Source organism: Poromitra crassiceps (genome assembly GCF_964638095.1).
Source record: "Poromitra crassiceps genome assembly, chromosome: 16".
In the NCBI taxonomy this organism is placed as follows: domain Eukaryota; kingdom Metazoa; phylum Chordata; class Actinopteri; order Beryciformes; family Melamphaidae; genus Poromitra; species Poromitra crassiceps.
Window position 1 is genome coordinate 29,791,934 of NC_139645.1, and position 14,626 is coordinate 29,806,559.

Sequence of the window (14,626 nt, forward strand, 5' to 3'; positions counted from 1 at the left end):
AAAAAAATATATGATATATGATTCCTTTCAAAAAGTGAAACTTTCATAGATTATAGATTCATTACACACAAAGTGAAATATGTCTAGCCTTTATTTGTTTCATTTTTCATAATTTTGGCCTACAGCTCCAGAAACCCCCCAAACAGTATTTCAAGAAATTAGAATAGTGTGAAGAAAATCAGCAGTTACTTCTCAGTTATGCCCACGTTCATCCATGGTATTTCCATGATATTCTAATTTTTTGGAAAGGATCTGTATATGAAGAGTTCATTTGCAAAAACAGGTATCTTCATTTGGATTTTTTATCATTTTATTTTATATATGGATGTATTTATACTGTAATTTATTTATTTTTGGGGAATTTGTATTATCAATCATAACTCAAACATATTCATCTGATAATTCTCACATAAATCACCTCAATAATGTTTTCTATGTGCACTCCAGGGAGTATCAAACAGGTGTTGTTGTTCATTTTAAGAATGGTGTTTAACTTGTTTTTGCAAATTAACTCACTGTCTACTGTCAAATTAACTCATTTATACACATACATTTTCAAATTCTGACAAACATCTATCATGGATCTGCACAGTATAACACAAAGTCATTCTGAACAATGAAATTCTTAGGACAAGACAAGCAACAACTACATGTGGTTACTACAACTGCTGTTTCATGTGGGTTTATGGTCCAGAGCAAGCTATGACTGGAATCTGGAACGGAACGTATTTTGCGACATCCGTCCGATATCCGATGTGTGAATTACATCAGTATCGGCACCCAAAACCGATATCCCGAAATATCCCATCACTAATCTGGATCGTATATACCTGTAGGTTTCCAAGGCGACGTGGAACTCTTTCTCGGGCTCGGCGACTCCGAGCGTCACCAGGCTGCTGGAGGACGGACAGTACTTCAGGATGGAGAAGGGCACCGAGAAATGATTCTTTATCTGAAAGCAGAGGCAGAGGTCTCAGCAGAATTATTACCATTATCTTCCTTTCTATTTTCAAGGTTCTCAATGCATTCCAGAGAACTGAGTACATCACATTGACCTGAGAAAGTATATCAAACTATAACTAAACAGCGAACATGAATGACTGAAGTGTTACAAATTGAACTAGAGGGTATACCTCCGCCGCGGCCTGTTACGCCCCCTTGTGGCTAGTGGGTGTGGAAAGTTAATGACTTCTAAGTTGGCACAACCTTTCTGCCAAGTTTCGTGTAAATCTGTTCAGAACCTTTTTGATGACATTGGGTTTGATGCCCCTGTGGCCTTTAAGGGTTAAAGTGAAGCAGACTGAACCGACCTGTAGTGGCGAGCGGACGGTGATGACCTTGTTCCCCTGGATGGCGTCGACCTGGAGCACCACGGACACGGCCTGCTGCAGCTGCGCCCCGCGCACGTTATACAGCCGCCGGCCCGGCTTGTCCAGAGCGATGTTACAGATCTCACTGTAACCTGAAGGAACTACGGGGAGGACACAACATATTTTACCTGTTTAAATAAAGGCAAAGGTAAAAAAAATAAAAAAGTATTCACATATAAAGATGTATTTATAGAGGGAGGCGCACGCAGACTCCCACCTCAGCCTCCTTCACTTCCTCAGCCTTACAAAATAAATCACCGGATTTGATTTATCTCTCGCCTCTCAAGGCGTCCATAATAGTCACAGTCAAGTTAAGTAAATGATGAAACTGCGGCCAGATAACCTTCACAAACTTATAGACTTATATGATTTTGAAGCGTTTTCTGAAAATCCATTACCACATGTTTTCCCTACCATTATGAGGCTCAGTTTTGGGCAGCACCAGTAAGCCGAATGAATGTCAAATCAATGTTGGTCCCCAGTGGCGGTCAGCAGGGCAAAGGTTTGTCTTTTTGTGTGTTGTTTATTTATTAGCTGCTGTGGCTTTTCCACATGTTTGTACACAGATATGGTCATAATAATGGTCCAAAATGAAGTAGCCACCAAGCAGCCCCTGACGACACAGCACCTAAGCCCTCCAAAAAGCCAGGGAAAACCCTGCATCTACTGAAAGAAGTATACATGCCACTATATGTGGCGTACAAGATCCAAGTCCAGACACATTATCAGACGGGCTAGAACATGAAAAGGACTATATGTGTGTCGTGTATAAAATGAGAATGTGTATGTGAGTCTGGAGCCGACTGACTGACTGACCGATGGTGAGGTTGAAGAGGCAGCTCTCCTGGCGCTGCAGGGTGGACAGTTTGCCCCGGGACGACGAGGCGGACGCTGAGTGCTCCAGGTCCACGCTCTGGCCCACCGCCACCTCGTGCAGCTTCCCCCGCGCCGCCGCCGCATCCACCAGACGCAGGTTGGCGCCGTGCTGCACGATAAGCGGGATCCCCAGGGCGTTCCAGATGGTGAACGGGGCTTTCTCCTTCACAGAGTAGTCGAAGGTGGAGGCCGTTCCTTCAGAGAACGCCTGGGCAAAAACAAGAATGTGTCTGTCCGGCTCCTCTCTAACTCCACAGTGATCCAGCCTACAGCCAGCTCATACATCTTTGAAATGTGTTCTAAACGTGTTTATCATTTTTCCAACCCAGTTTAGATGAAATGCACAGACTTCTCAGTAGGAACGGTTATCTTAGCTGTTAGCACAAATGTGTTGCTGTTTCTAGCGGCCGGAAAATCGGTTATTGCAGCTTGCGGTTATTTGCAGCTTACCCCTCTCTACCTGAGCATTGTGGGTCAGTGTTGAGGTTGAGGCTTACCTTGGAGGATGGTGAAGACACCGAGGATGAGGCTTACCTTGGAGGTTGGTGAAGACACTGAGGATGAGGCTTACCTTGGAGAGGTTGGCGAATACATTGAGGTAGAGTCTTACCTTGGAGAGGTTGGTGAAGACCTTGAGGAGGAGTCTTACCTTGGAGAGGTTGGTGAAGACCTTGAGGTAGAGTCTTACCTTGGAGAGGTTGGTGAAGACCTTGAGGAGGAGTCTTACCTTGGAGAGTTTGGTGAAGATGTTGAGGTAGAGTCTTACCTTGGAGAGGTTGGTAAAGACTTTGAGGTAGTCTTACCTTGGAGAGGTTGGTGAAGACCTTGAGGTGGAGCCTTACCTTAGAGAGGTTGGTGAAGACATTGAGGTAGAGTCTTACCATGGAGGTTGGTGAAGACGTTCAGGTAGGGCCTTACCCTGGAGCTGGAGGTTGGTGAAGACGTTGAGGTAGAGTCTTACCTTGGAGAGGTTGGTGAAGACGTTGAGGCAGGACTGCGACACAGTGATGTTCATGGTGTCTTTGGAGCAGATGGTGATGGCAGTGCGAGGTTCAGGGAGAACGATGAAGTCGTCTCCAGGAACTGGACTCTTGTCCTGGACCGGGTTGTTCTTCATCTGCAGGATCAAACATATCAGACACTGTGTCAGATCCACACTCAGTTTGCACACAAATAATGCAGAATAATTCACCCAGATCAAGAGTGAAGACATGGAATGCCTTAATATAGACCTTTATACAGTATAAAGCAGTGTGTTTGTGTCAGTGTGTGTTGTCTCAGCAGTCTCTAACACTGCTGTCTGTATCCACAGTGTTAGCGCTGTTAGCTGAAACAGACACAGTGTTAGCGCTGCTAGCTGAAACAGAAGCTAGCTGCTAACAGTCTCACCTCCAGCATGAGGCTCCACCTGCGTTTCCCGCCATCCACTCTCTCTATCAGCGGCTCCCAGACTGCATGGCTCTCATTAAAGTAGTTTACCTGCAGACACACAGGACATATTATTATATCATTATTTATACATTCAACTTCTGGATTGCTGACAAGACTGTTAGGATCAAGATCAGGGGCGGACTGGGATCATAATTCAGGCCGGGCATTAGTTACCAAGCAGGCCAGGCCGACATGGGCCGATGTGCGGTTGAAAAATGTGGGCTGTTTGAAGCCCAATTTGGCCGGTTTGAAGCCCAATTTGGGTCGTTTGAAGCAAGATTTAGTGAATATAATGCTAACGCGATGATACACGTTACCTATTTGTTCACTAATAGAAACATCAACATTGCCTAGATAACTGCAAGTATAATATGAAGAAGTAAAACCAAAAACAGTACTCTGTACAAACGCTTCACAGCAAACTTAATTTAAGGAAGAGTGATCAGATCGGGCATACTGCGTTATTCTCCACAGGCTTAAGAACTACACGTCATAACAATAATACTAAACATTGACATATTCTCAGTTTCATTAAACATCTTCCTGTTTAAGCAAGCCCCTAGACATGGTAGTGTGTTCTGCTCAAGCCCCAACCTTTGTTTCTGAAAAATTAGGCCAACAATGGTTTTAGTCTCTATAGCCTATAGCCAAGTGTTGAGCAATGCAAAACTCAAGGCTCCAACACAAGAGTGCAGAAATGAATGAGTGACATCACGGTGGCTCTTTTTTTGCACGCCAGGCCAGGCCAGGCCAGGCCAGTCCGCGCCTGATCAAGATGAGAACAACATTGTTTATTACAAGGCTTTGTTGAATATCAATCAACAAACTACCGGTACTTTTTTTTCACTTTTGTGTCTTTATCATGCAATCAAACAGAATAGGTTTGAGAGCAACACTGCAATTTTTTTTTTTTTTCTTCAAGTAAAAGAAGTGATTAAAATATATTAATGTGATGTATTAAATAATGCAAATCCATCTCATGTCACATGATGACGCATCATGAGTGAGCTAAAAATGGCTGCGCAGCCCGATTCACTGCCCGGGTATTTCCGTGAGTCAGTAAAATGTGAGTGATCCCCACAGTCACCTCCAGCGTCATGTCTGCGTTTAGGTGCAGCAGGGAGGACCAGTTCCTGGCCGAGCCGCTGAAGGAAGACTCAGCCAGCAGCAACGGGACGGTCCTGTGGCCCAGCCCCGAGTCCAGAGTCACCTGGACCACCTGTCAAAGACAACACACACGTTACACAGAGCATACTGAACTACACAGGCCCCGAGTCCAGAGTCACCTGGACCACCTGTCAAAGACAACACACACGTTACACAGAGCATACTGAACTACACAGGCCCCGAGTCCAGAGTCACCTGGACCACCTGTCAAAGACAACACACACGTTACACAGAGCATACTGAACTACACAGGCCCCGAGTCCAGAGTCACCTGGACCACCTGTCAAAGACAACACACACGTTACACAGAGCATACTGAACTACACAGGCCCCGAGTCCAGAGTCACCTGGACCACCTGTCAAAGACAACACACACATTACACAGAGCATACTGAACTACACAGGCCAGAGTCCAGAGTCACCTGGACCACCTGTCAAAGACAACACACACAGAGCATACTGAACAAGACAGGCCTGAGTCTAAAGTCACCTGGACCACCTGTCAAAGACAACACACACGTTACACAGAGCATACTGAACAAGACAGGCCTGAGTCTAAAGTCACCTGGACCACCTGCCAAAGACAACACACACGTTACACAGAGCATACTGAACTACACAGGCCTGAGTCCAGAGTCACCTGGACCACCTGCCAAAGACAACACACACGTTACACAGAGCATACTGAACTACACAGGCCTGAGTCTAAAGTCACCTGGACCACCTGTCAAAGACAACACACACGTTACACAGAGCATACTGAACTACACAGGCCTGAGTCCAGAGTCACCTGGACCACCTGTCAAAGACAACACACACGTTACACAGAGCATACTGAACAAGACAGGCCTGAGTCTAAAGTCACCTGGACCACCTGTCAAAGACAACACACACGTTACACAGAGCATACTGAACTACACAGGCCTGAGTCCACAGTCACCTGGACCACCTGTCAAAGACAACACACACGTTACACAGAGCATACTGAACTACACAGACCTGAGTCTAAAGTCACCTGGACCACCTGTCAAAGACAACACACACAGAGCATACTGAACAAGACAGGCCTGAGTCTAAAGTCACCTGGACCACCTGTCAAAGACAACACACACGTTACACAGAGCATACTGAACAAGACAGGCCTGAGTCTAAAGTCACCTGGACCACCTGCCAAAGACAACACACACGTTACACAGAGCATACTGAACTACACAGGCCTGAGTCCAGAGTCACCTGGACCACCTGCCAAAGACAACACACACGTTACACAGAGCATACTGAACTACACAGGCCTGAGTCTAAAGTCACCTGGACCACCTGTCAAAGACAACACACACGTTACACAGAGCATACTGAACTACACAGGCCTGAGTCTAAAGTCACCTGGACCACCTGTCAAAGACAACACACACGTTACACAGAGCATACTGAACTACACAGACCTGAGTCCACAGTCACCTGGACTCTGTGTTGTAGTACTTGAGTCCAGGACTCAGACCCGAGTCCAATTTTCAGGAGTCGTGATTCGACTTGGACTTGAGGCACTAATGACTTGGACTCAAGCATTCATGCATTTGGACTCGGACGTTGGAGACAAGGACTCGCCGGTCAGACTTGTTAACTGATAAAGACCGTTTTTTGTCAATTAAGCATCGATGGGAGTGAGCGCTGATCGCCTCGTGTCGCGATGTCGCCACCGAGGACTCAAGAGGATATAAACGTGGCACCTTGACGTCAACGGCGAAGCTCTCTCCCTGGTTGCGTGCGTCCGGCTCGGTGAAGCTCTCCGTGGCCTCGGTGGCCTGGTCCACCCCCAGGAACCAGTAGTTACAGGCGTAGATGTTCATGACAGACCACAGGTCTGTGACGCCGGGCCGCGCCTCCTGGCTCTGCTCGCTCTGAGGCTTGGCCGTCATGGCCGCCGTTATTGTCATCACCGTGTTCAAGATGACCGGAGAGATCTGCAGCAGAGGAGTTCACAGGAGTTAACCTCAAAGGTTCTGCCACACAGCAGCTTTCTCTCATCCTGCTCTCTGGGTGAAGGTTGTTAATAAAGGAGTTGATGGTCTCAATCACTAGTTTCAAGTCTTCTTCAATACAGCATGATGTTCATTTAGTAAATTCTTTATTAAATTCTTTATGTTGGAGTTTACGTATTTTCCTTTTGCCGAAGTCTATTGGACTGTTATGTTTACCGTTTTTTTTTTTATGTATCGTTTTAACGGTTTGAAATAAATCGTTTCAATCAATCAATCAATCAATTTTGTAAATTATGGTCCCTAGAAGATAAAGCGGACAAGACTTTTGGGTGTGATTGACAGGTCACCTGTCCAGTGATCACACAGCTCGCCGATCACTTGTCTAAATTCACATCACTTCTGTCTCCAAATAACCAAGATGGCGACGGTGAAAATGCTAACCTCCAGACTTCCAAACACAAGTCTAAAAACCAATAGGTGATGATGTCACGGTAGCTTTTTATACAGTCTATGTTTAATTTACATGTTACTACAAACTATAACAAACACCAGGGGCCAGTTGCATCAAGTGGTCTTAACTATGCCTGGTCGTAACTCCTACGTCGGTCTTAGTTAAGACCAGTCTTTAGAGTGGATTTACGCCTGTTGCACCAACAGGGTTTATGTCTGGTCTTAACTACGCTGGTCGTAGCAATGCGCGTCCATGTGAATTGCCGGGGAATGCCCCCTGATTGGGCCAAAAATGTGCCTCGCGCCGTCACCCACTACTGTATGTGCGTCACTACACCCTCCCTCCTCCCACCCACCTCCTCCTGTGGAAGCCCCGGGGGAAAATGGCGGCGGCGATTAGTGTCAGGCAGTCTGAATGAAATTGAATGTAACGTTCCCAATTCTATGTATTAAATTCTAAAAAACGACCCTCAACATTTGGGAAGGCTAAGCCACACAACTAGTTCGTTATAATCTAACTTCATGCTACAAAGGTGACTTTACGATGATGAGGACAGTAAGGACTCAATTACAGCAGGTCTCCGCTGATAGACACGGAGATCCCTGTTACAGGCAGGCACTTCATTACGCCTCCTCCTGACCAGGCGTAAGAGTTACGCCTGGGCGTAGTGAAAAGAAGGCTTAAGCCCTCTTGGTGCAACCGCCGTAGCTGTTAGGTCGTAAAGTTACGACCAACTTAGCTTAAGACCAGTCGTAAGACCACTTGGTGCAACTGGCCCCAGGAGTTTACCCATATCCAACGTTGTTTTTACTCCTGGCCTTTGTTTCATTATCAGTTATTTTAAATGACTACCGGCCACTTTTGGAGGAAATACATCTATCCATCTACCTATCTATACATACTATCATACATATAAATAAGATCAATTTCGGCCGAAAGTACCTTGACGAAGACTTCCTCCACCGTCACAAAGCCAGTCAGTGGTTGGTTGGGCTGGCTTTTGGTTTCCAAAGCGACTGAGCAAGGCCTCAACACCTATTGGCAAAGAATGACATTTCTATCAGTCAAATATACTATTGGATTTGCAAAGTAACACAACTCTTTGACTGCATAATAAAGTAGAGCAGGAATGATGTATTGTTGTAGGTCAACCCAGAAGTTAGCATTGTGCTGGTTCCCTCGTGTGGAAGCCAATGGCATTTTTCTATAGGGATTTTTGGTTAGGTGCCTGAAATAAGATCTGTGGTTAACAAACGTTTATGAAACTGAGACCTTTGTGTTCAACACGATAACCTTCACAATTTATCACCACATTTTTGAAGCGTAAATCTAATTTTCAGAAAACACTTCAAAAATTATAAAGTGGTCTTTGTTTCATAAACTGTTGTTAAGCGTTAAGCAGACGTTATTTCAGTCATTTAACCAAAATCCCCATAGAAAAACACCATTGACTTCCAGACAGGTTTTAGGACTCATCCCTGCGGGACTCCATAAAGACAGAGAAATAACTCCATGTGTCTGTGTGTGTGTGTGTCTCTGTGTGTGTGTGTGTGTGTGTGTGTGTGTGTGTGTGTTAGGGGTGTCACGGTACATGTATTCGTCCCGTGAATTTACGGTACGACCCTCACGGTACCTCGTTTCACGGTACATGAAACGACACGACGAATACGTCAAATCCAGAAGCACCTAAACGCTGTTTGAACGGCATTGAATTGAATTGAATTAAACGCCACAGAAGAAGACACACCAAAACAACACAAGGGCCATAGAAATCCGCGTTCACAGAATGGGACGTTTTGTGGCGATAAGCTGTTTTGCAAATTCTGTCAACATCAAGCCAACGAGGTAAGCTTGCCAATGTAACGTTACGTAGCCGCGACAAAGTCCATAGTTGCGCGTTGCGGCTAAACGTTACATAACACTGACAAAGCTGTTAACTTGTAAACAAGCAACATACATCGCGTGGGATGAGTGATGCGGTCAAGCAGACATCTGCGGATGCAGACAGGCAAGCTGCGGTGAGGAAGAGGCGATGACTCCTTGTCATGTTCCAATAATCCATTAGATGACCGAACGTAATCATATTATGCTAAACAAAACTCACATCCAATAACGTTAAGGCGCTGACAGGGTTCTTTCCCGTACTTAGTGGGAAAGTGAAACCCACCCCGTTGTCTGTCAGACAGTGGGAGTATCTTTCAACAGGGGTTTTAGAAGTTTTTCTTCTTCTGCCGTTTTATTCTTCTTCTGAACATGTAGGTATTTTGACGTTGACTAAAGAAACACTGCCGCCTAGTGGCCGCTTTTAGATAGGATTCCAAATTAGTGCTTACATCAAACGCAAATGCTACATAAAACAAATACAACAGGGGGAGGGGTTGGTGGGAGTATTAGGCTACTCCACACATGCGCTCTGTTTACAAACTTGTGTACAATAAAGATTTAAAGTGGGGGGAAATGCCTATGCCCTGTCAAACAGCTGGAATACAGACATCTGAGAGGGAGGCGCACCCCACACTTTGAAAATCACTGCTCTAGAGTAAAACCTTTTTGTGTGGATTGCCTAGATCTTATTAAATAGTGGACATTTATTCATTCCCACATATTAGACACTATTTCTGATGGTAAAAATAGCGTAAAAAGAAGAATTCAGACATATTCAAAGGGAAAAAAACAGAATTTGGGATTTGTTGCTTTTTTTCCCCATTTTCGTACCGTGCCGTATTCGTACCGAACCGTGACCCCAAAACCGAGGTACGTACCGAACCGTGACTTTTGTGTACCGTGACACCCCTAGTGTGTGTCTCTGTGTGTGTGTCTCACGTGGTGATGACCTTGTGCTCTGTGTGTGCGTGGGTGAGTGCGTGCGTACGTGTGTGGCGTGTGTGCAGGGGCTGACTGCATAATCGGGCAATTTTTTTTTGTGTGTGCCCGCAGTCAGGCCACTCACTGAACAGCAGGCCAGGCGCCGCCTACTGGTTTACTAGTGCTTTTATTACTTTATTCAGGGTTAAAATGGGTGCATCTCATTGTACAGTTGTTCTTGGCCCAAATTGGGCTTCAAACGGCCCAAATCGGGCTTCAAACGGCCCAAATCTGGCTTTAAACGACCCTAATTGGGCTTCAAACGGCCCAAATCTGGCTTCAAACGGCCCAAATTGGGCTACAAACGGGCTAAAAAAAATTGCCGCCGCCCTTCGGACGCCGGCACGCACGTCAGCCCATATCAGCCTGGCCTGCTTGGTATCTAATGCCCGGCCTGAATTATGATCCCAGTCCGCCCCTGCGTGTGTGTGCTGGTACGTGAGTGTGTGTGTGCGTGGCGTGTGTGTCTCACGGTGGTGATGCCCTTGTGCTCTGGGCTGTGGAGGAAGGGGCAGGCCAGGAGGCGGAGCTCCCTGAGGTTGGCCATCATGCTGTGGGCTCCGCCCTCCTCCGTCAGGCTGACGTCACACTGGAAGGAGGCCACCAGCGAGGGGGCGTCGGCCCGCAGCAGGTCGGCCACGAACACCACCTCCGGGTCGACCACGACCGCCCGCAGCCGCGTCCGCTTCCACTGCTGCTCAGGGGCTGAACATTCAAAATAAAGTGAATTGCGATGCTTCCCCCCCCAAACTGGCATTGATGTCTTACTGGCATTGGAGGCGGAGCCTCAGCAGGGCATTGGGTGTCTTACCGGCGTTGGAGGCGGAACCTCCGCGGGGCTCGGCCAGCTGTTTCAGAGGCAGCCTGTCGCTGTGGGCGGCGGTGGAGGCCGGGGGGGCGGGGCTTTTCGGCAGCGCCTGGATGAAGAAGTCGGCCACGGTCATGAGGAAGTCCACGCTGGCACACAGGTAGAGCTTCTGCAGCACGGCCACCACCTCACGCTCAGGCCCCGCCCCCGCCGCACTCTGACGGTACGTCACGTCGATCATGGCCTCGGCGCTCTCCTCCTCACGCTTCCTGATCATCCTGCACAGACAGATGGTAAATGGTAAATGGCCTGCATTTATATAGCGCTTTTATCCAAAGTGCTTTACACTCAGTAGGTACATTCACACACCGATGGCGGCAGGTTACCACGCAGGGTGCTGCCACACCAACGGGAGCAATTTGGGGTTCAGTGTCTTGCCCAAGGACACTTCGACATGCAGACTGGAGGAGCCGGGAATCGAACCACCGACCTCTTTTATCCAAAGCGATTAGTGGACGACCCGCTCTACCTCCTGAGCTACAGCCGCCCGACAGATGGGACATCAGAGCGTGTTAATGTGGTCACTTACTAATTGTTATGAAAACCTGGCTCATAAATATTACTGTCTAGGAATTGTTATTATTTGATCATTTGATTTTCGAGGTAGCTTACGATTAGCTCCACGTCATCACCTAGTGCAACATTATGTTTAGAGCCCGACCGATATTATCGGCCGATATTGGCGATTATCGATATATCGGTATCAGTAAAAAAAAAAAAAAAAATTTTATATATATATACCGTATATAAGTTATAGACAGCATGGACAGCATGTTGTGTATATTTGATATTTTTTCTTAACTATTTGTTCTATTGTGTTTTTGTATTTCTAGTTATTTATAATTATTAAATTCCCAGTTAAGTTTACTGTTTCATTGCATTGAGTTTATTAATAAGCTGTAAAATATCCTGCCTACATCACATATTTCAATTCATGTCAACTCAATCATATCTTTGTCAAGTGTTTGATATTTGAGGGTTGCTGATGTGGTGCCTCCTCTGGTCGTTAAGGGCGCCTGTTCGGAGGGAGGGGAACTCGTTGGAATATCGTGATCCTCCCACGTGCTATGTCCCACCGGTGAAGCTTCCCCTGTCAGGTGAAAAGAAGCGGCTGGCTAACTGCCCATGTGGAAGCATGGAGCCAGTTTTCGGCTCTCCCCAGATCGGCAGAGGGTGGAGCAGCAACCAGGATAAATAAATAAAAAATTTGCACTAATGGGGGATTAGCACTAATGGGGGATAAACATTTGATGATAAAAACAAAAATAAAATAAAATAAAAATATCGGCCGATATTATCGGTATCGGTAATTTTTTATTCCCTAAAATCGGTATCGGTATCGGTTTCAAAAATCCCATATCGGTCGGGCTCTAATTATGTTCTTACCCTACGTGATGCATTCAACTTGATTATATGCCTCACTTGATTATGTGTTTGTGAGTTTAACCAATTCAATTGTCTAGGGCCAAGGTTTGTATCTTTTTACTGGACTCTGTGTTGTTGCAGGTTGTTTGCTGAGGTACATGGACTGCATTAGCTAACTGTGTTAGCCTGTGTGGATCTTCTTCTTCGCTGGTGTATTTACTGCGTTCTGTATTCACCTTTCTTTCAATCAAGGAATCAATAATGAAACTCCTACTTCACTAATAGTAATAATAGTAGTACAAAAAACTGAGTATAAAATAAGTAAATTAGATATAAAATTAAATAAAAAAGTAATGGGTAACACTAAACGGTACCTTATTTAACACGTTGAGTGCCAATGACGAGATATCTCGGCTTACAGAATCCAACCGTTGAGTGCCAAAGACGAGATATCTCGGCTTAGAATTTTTTTTTTTTTTTTTGACGGTGGGACATCGATCAACCCCTTTTACGTCTCCTATACCAGAATTGGAGGTATTGAATGTGTATAATCTATTTTACCGACCCACTGAGTGGCGACATGTCTCTCCACAGTAGAAAGTCAACCAAAAGCAGCCGGCTCCCGCGGCTGCTTCCTCCATTCTCAAGGAAATGGCTTGGCGATTTTACAGTCATCAGTCACCAGACTCGCCCGAGAGCGGCCGCGCCAGCAGCAGCACACGGGGGATTGCAAATTTGCATAATAGATTATGGGTGAAACACACTTTGAAACGCCCGCAGAAAGGCCAGAATCGCACGCATTCCGAAAACCCAGAAACCAACGAGCCTCATTCTCATACTGTAGGCGAAAACGCTTTCACGCTGCTGCACACCGGCGCACAACGGTGTGGGGTTCCAAAAATAGACTGGGTGGGCAGCATAAAGCCTAGAATCGCACAAAGCTTCATCAAAGCTCTCAACCGAAAATCCAATAAACGATTGAGTCCCATTCACAGTCCACACTCGCCACACTCGCCGACGAGGGGCCGCCAGAGAGGGAGGCTGCTCACTGCTCAGACAGGCAGGAGAAACTGGCTTGTGACAAACGCCACCAGACACGCCCACGGAGGGAGGAGTTTAAAGGAGAGGGTGTTCAGAACTATATTGTTCAGATGTCTGATCTCTCACTGATGCCAAAAATAAATGGTTAAAGTGACTGTTCTGCCTGTTTGATTGAATTTCACAAAACTGCGATTATCTCAGCTTTCACTCTCAGACAGCTGAAACCATGCTGTACTCAACGGCTAATATCTACATAACTACTAACTCTACAAACTAACTCTTTTAGACAGAGAAAGCACACATTCTATTAGTACTTTTGTGAACTTTGTGTTCACAAACTCCAAGCAGAAAAGAATCCTCGGCTCTTGTAAAATGAGCCAGAATCCTCAAAAAACGGCTTGGCAGAAGCTACCTACAGCAAAAAAAAAACGGCTGGCAGTCAATGTGTTAAGAGTTAGTTGATGTTTAATAAGTATTAACTAACCTTTAATTAACAGCCTTGGTCATAAACTTGCTCTAACCTTAACCTCAGTGAGGTCATTCCTCAGCCCAACCTCAATACATTAGTTAACATGAACAGCATTAGTAAATGATTACTAGACACATCAGTTAACTGTTAATTAACACTTTGAGTGCCACGGCCCTTGGGCAAAAGGTTGCTGTACTGTGCCACATAGGCCGCAATGCATTTTAATATAGCCATATCATTTTTTGTGTTCCTCTTATATGGACAACCAATAGCCTCAATGAAACTTTGAACCCTTCTGTTTCATTAAAAAAAAAACTGTGTTTATAAACCGTTCCATTTTGGAAATACACCCCTCTGAAAAAGAGTGTTTTCGACCGAAAAGAGCATGCTGAAATTAGTTTCTGAGATAATCACATCTTTATGTTAGAAAGGCGACAGAATGAAAACATAGCCCAACATCGAGCCTGCTGCTGCCTGGGTGTGTGTGTACTGTCAATGGTTGTATGCTGTTAGTGCCCTGCGTGCCCCAACCCCCTCCTCCTCCTCCTCCTCCTCCTCCGTGGTGGGAGGAGTCGAGTGTCTCTGCTGCGGTTTGCTCTGAGTTTGATCTGCACTGAAAAGTCCGCTGCCTGCATCCCCCGCTTTTTTACAGCGTGTCCTCGGCTCCCAGCTGAGAATAATGTAACTTTTCAGAAAGACGCTGGTGTCGCCGTGTCGGCAACTAAATCATATGGATGGACTATC

The 14,626-nt window shown here is 45.9% G+C and overlaps 1 protein-coding gene across 1 annotated transcript in view; it reads right to left on the reverse strand.

Moving 5' to 3' along the window:
* Positions 1-14,626, reverse strand: part of LOC310791575 (intermembrane lipid transfer protein VPS13C-like) — a gene marked incomplete at both ends in the record, with an annotated part of 95,994 nt that overhangs the window by 58,106 nt on the left and 23,262 nt on the right. Inside the window, 10 exons of the mRNA XM_083653242.1 lie at positions 831-952; positions 1,311-1,471; positions 2,187-2,454; positions 3,208-3,363; positions 3,636-3,725; positions 4,765-4,896; positions 6,572-6,805; positions 8,217-8,309; positions 10,612-10,844; positions 10,951-11,225. Of these exons, the coding sequence (XP_083509368.1) occupies positions 831-952; positions 1,311-1,471; positions 2,187-2,454; positions 3,208-3,363; positions 3,636-3,725; positions 4,765-4,896; positions 6,572-6,805; positions 8,217-8,309; positions 10,612-10,844; positions 10,951-11,225 (1,764 nt within the window). The remainder of the gene's footprint in view (positions 1-830; positions 953-1,310; positions 1,472-2,186; positions 2,455-3,207; positions 3,364-3,635; positions 3,726-4,764; positions 4,897-6,571; positions 6,806-8,216; positions 8,310-10,611; positions 10,845-10,950; positions 11,226-14,626) is intronic.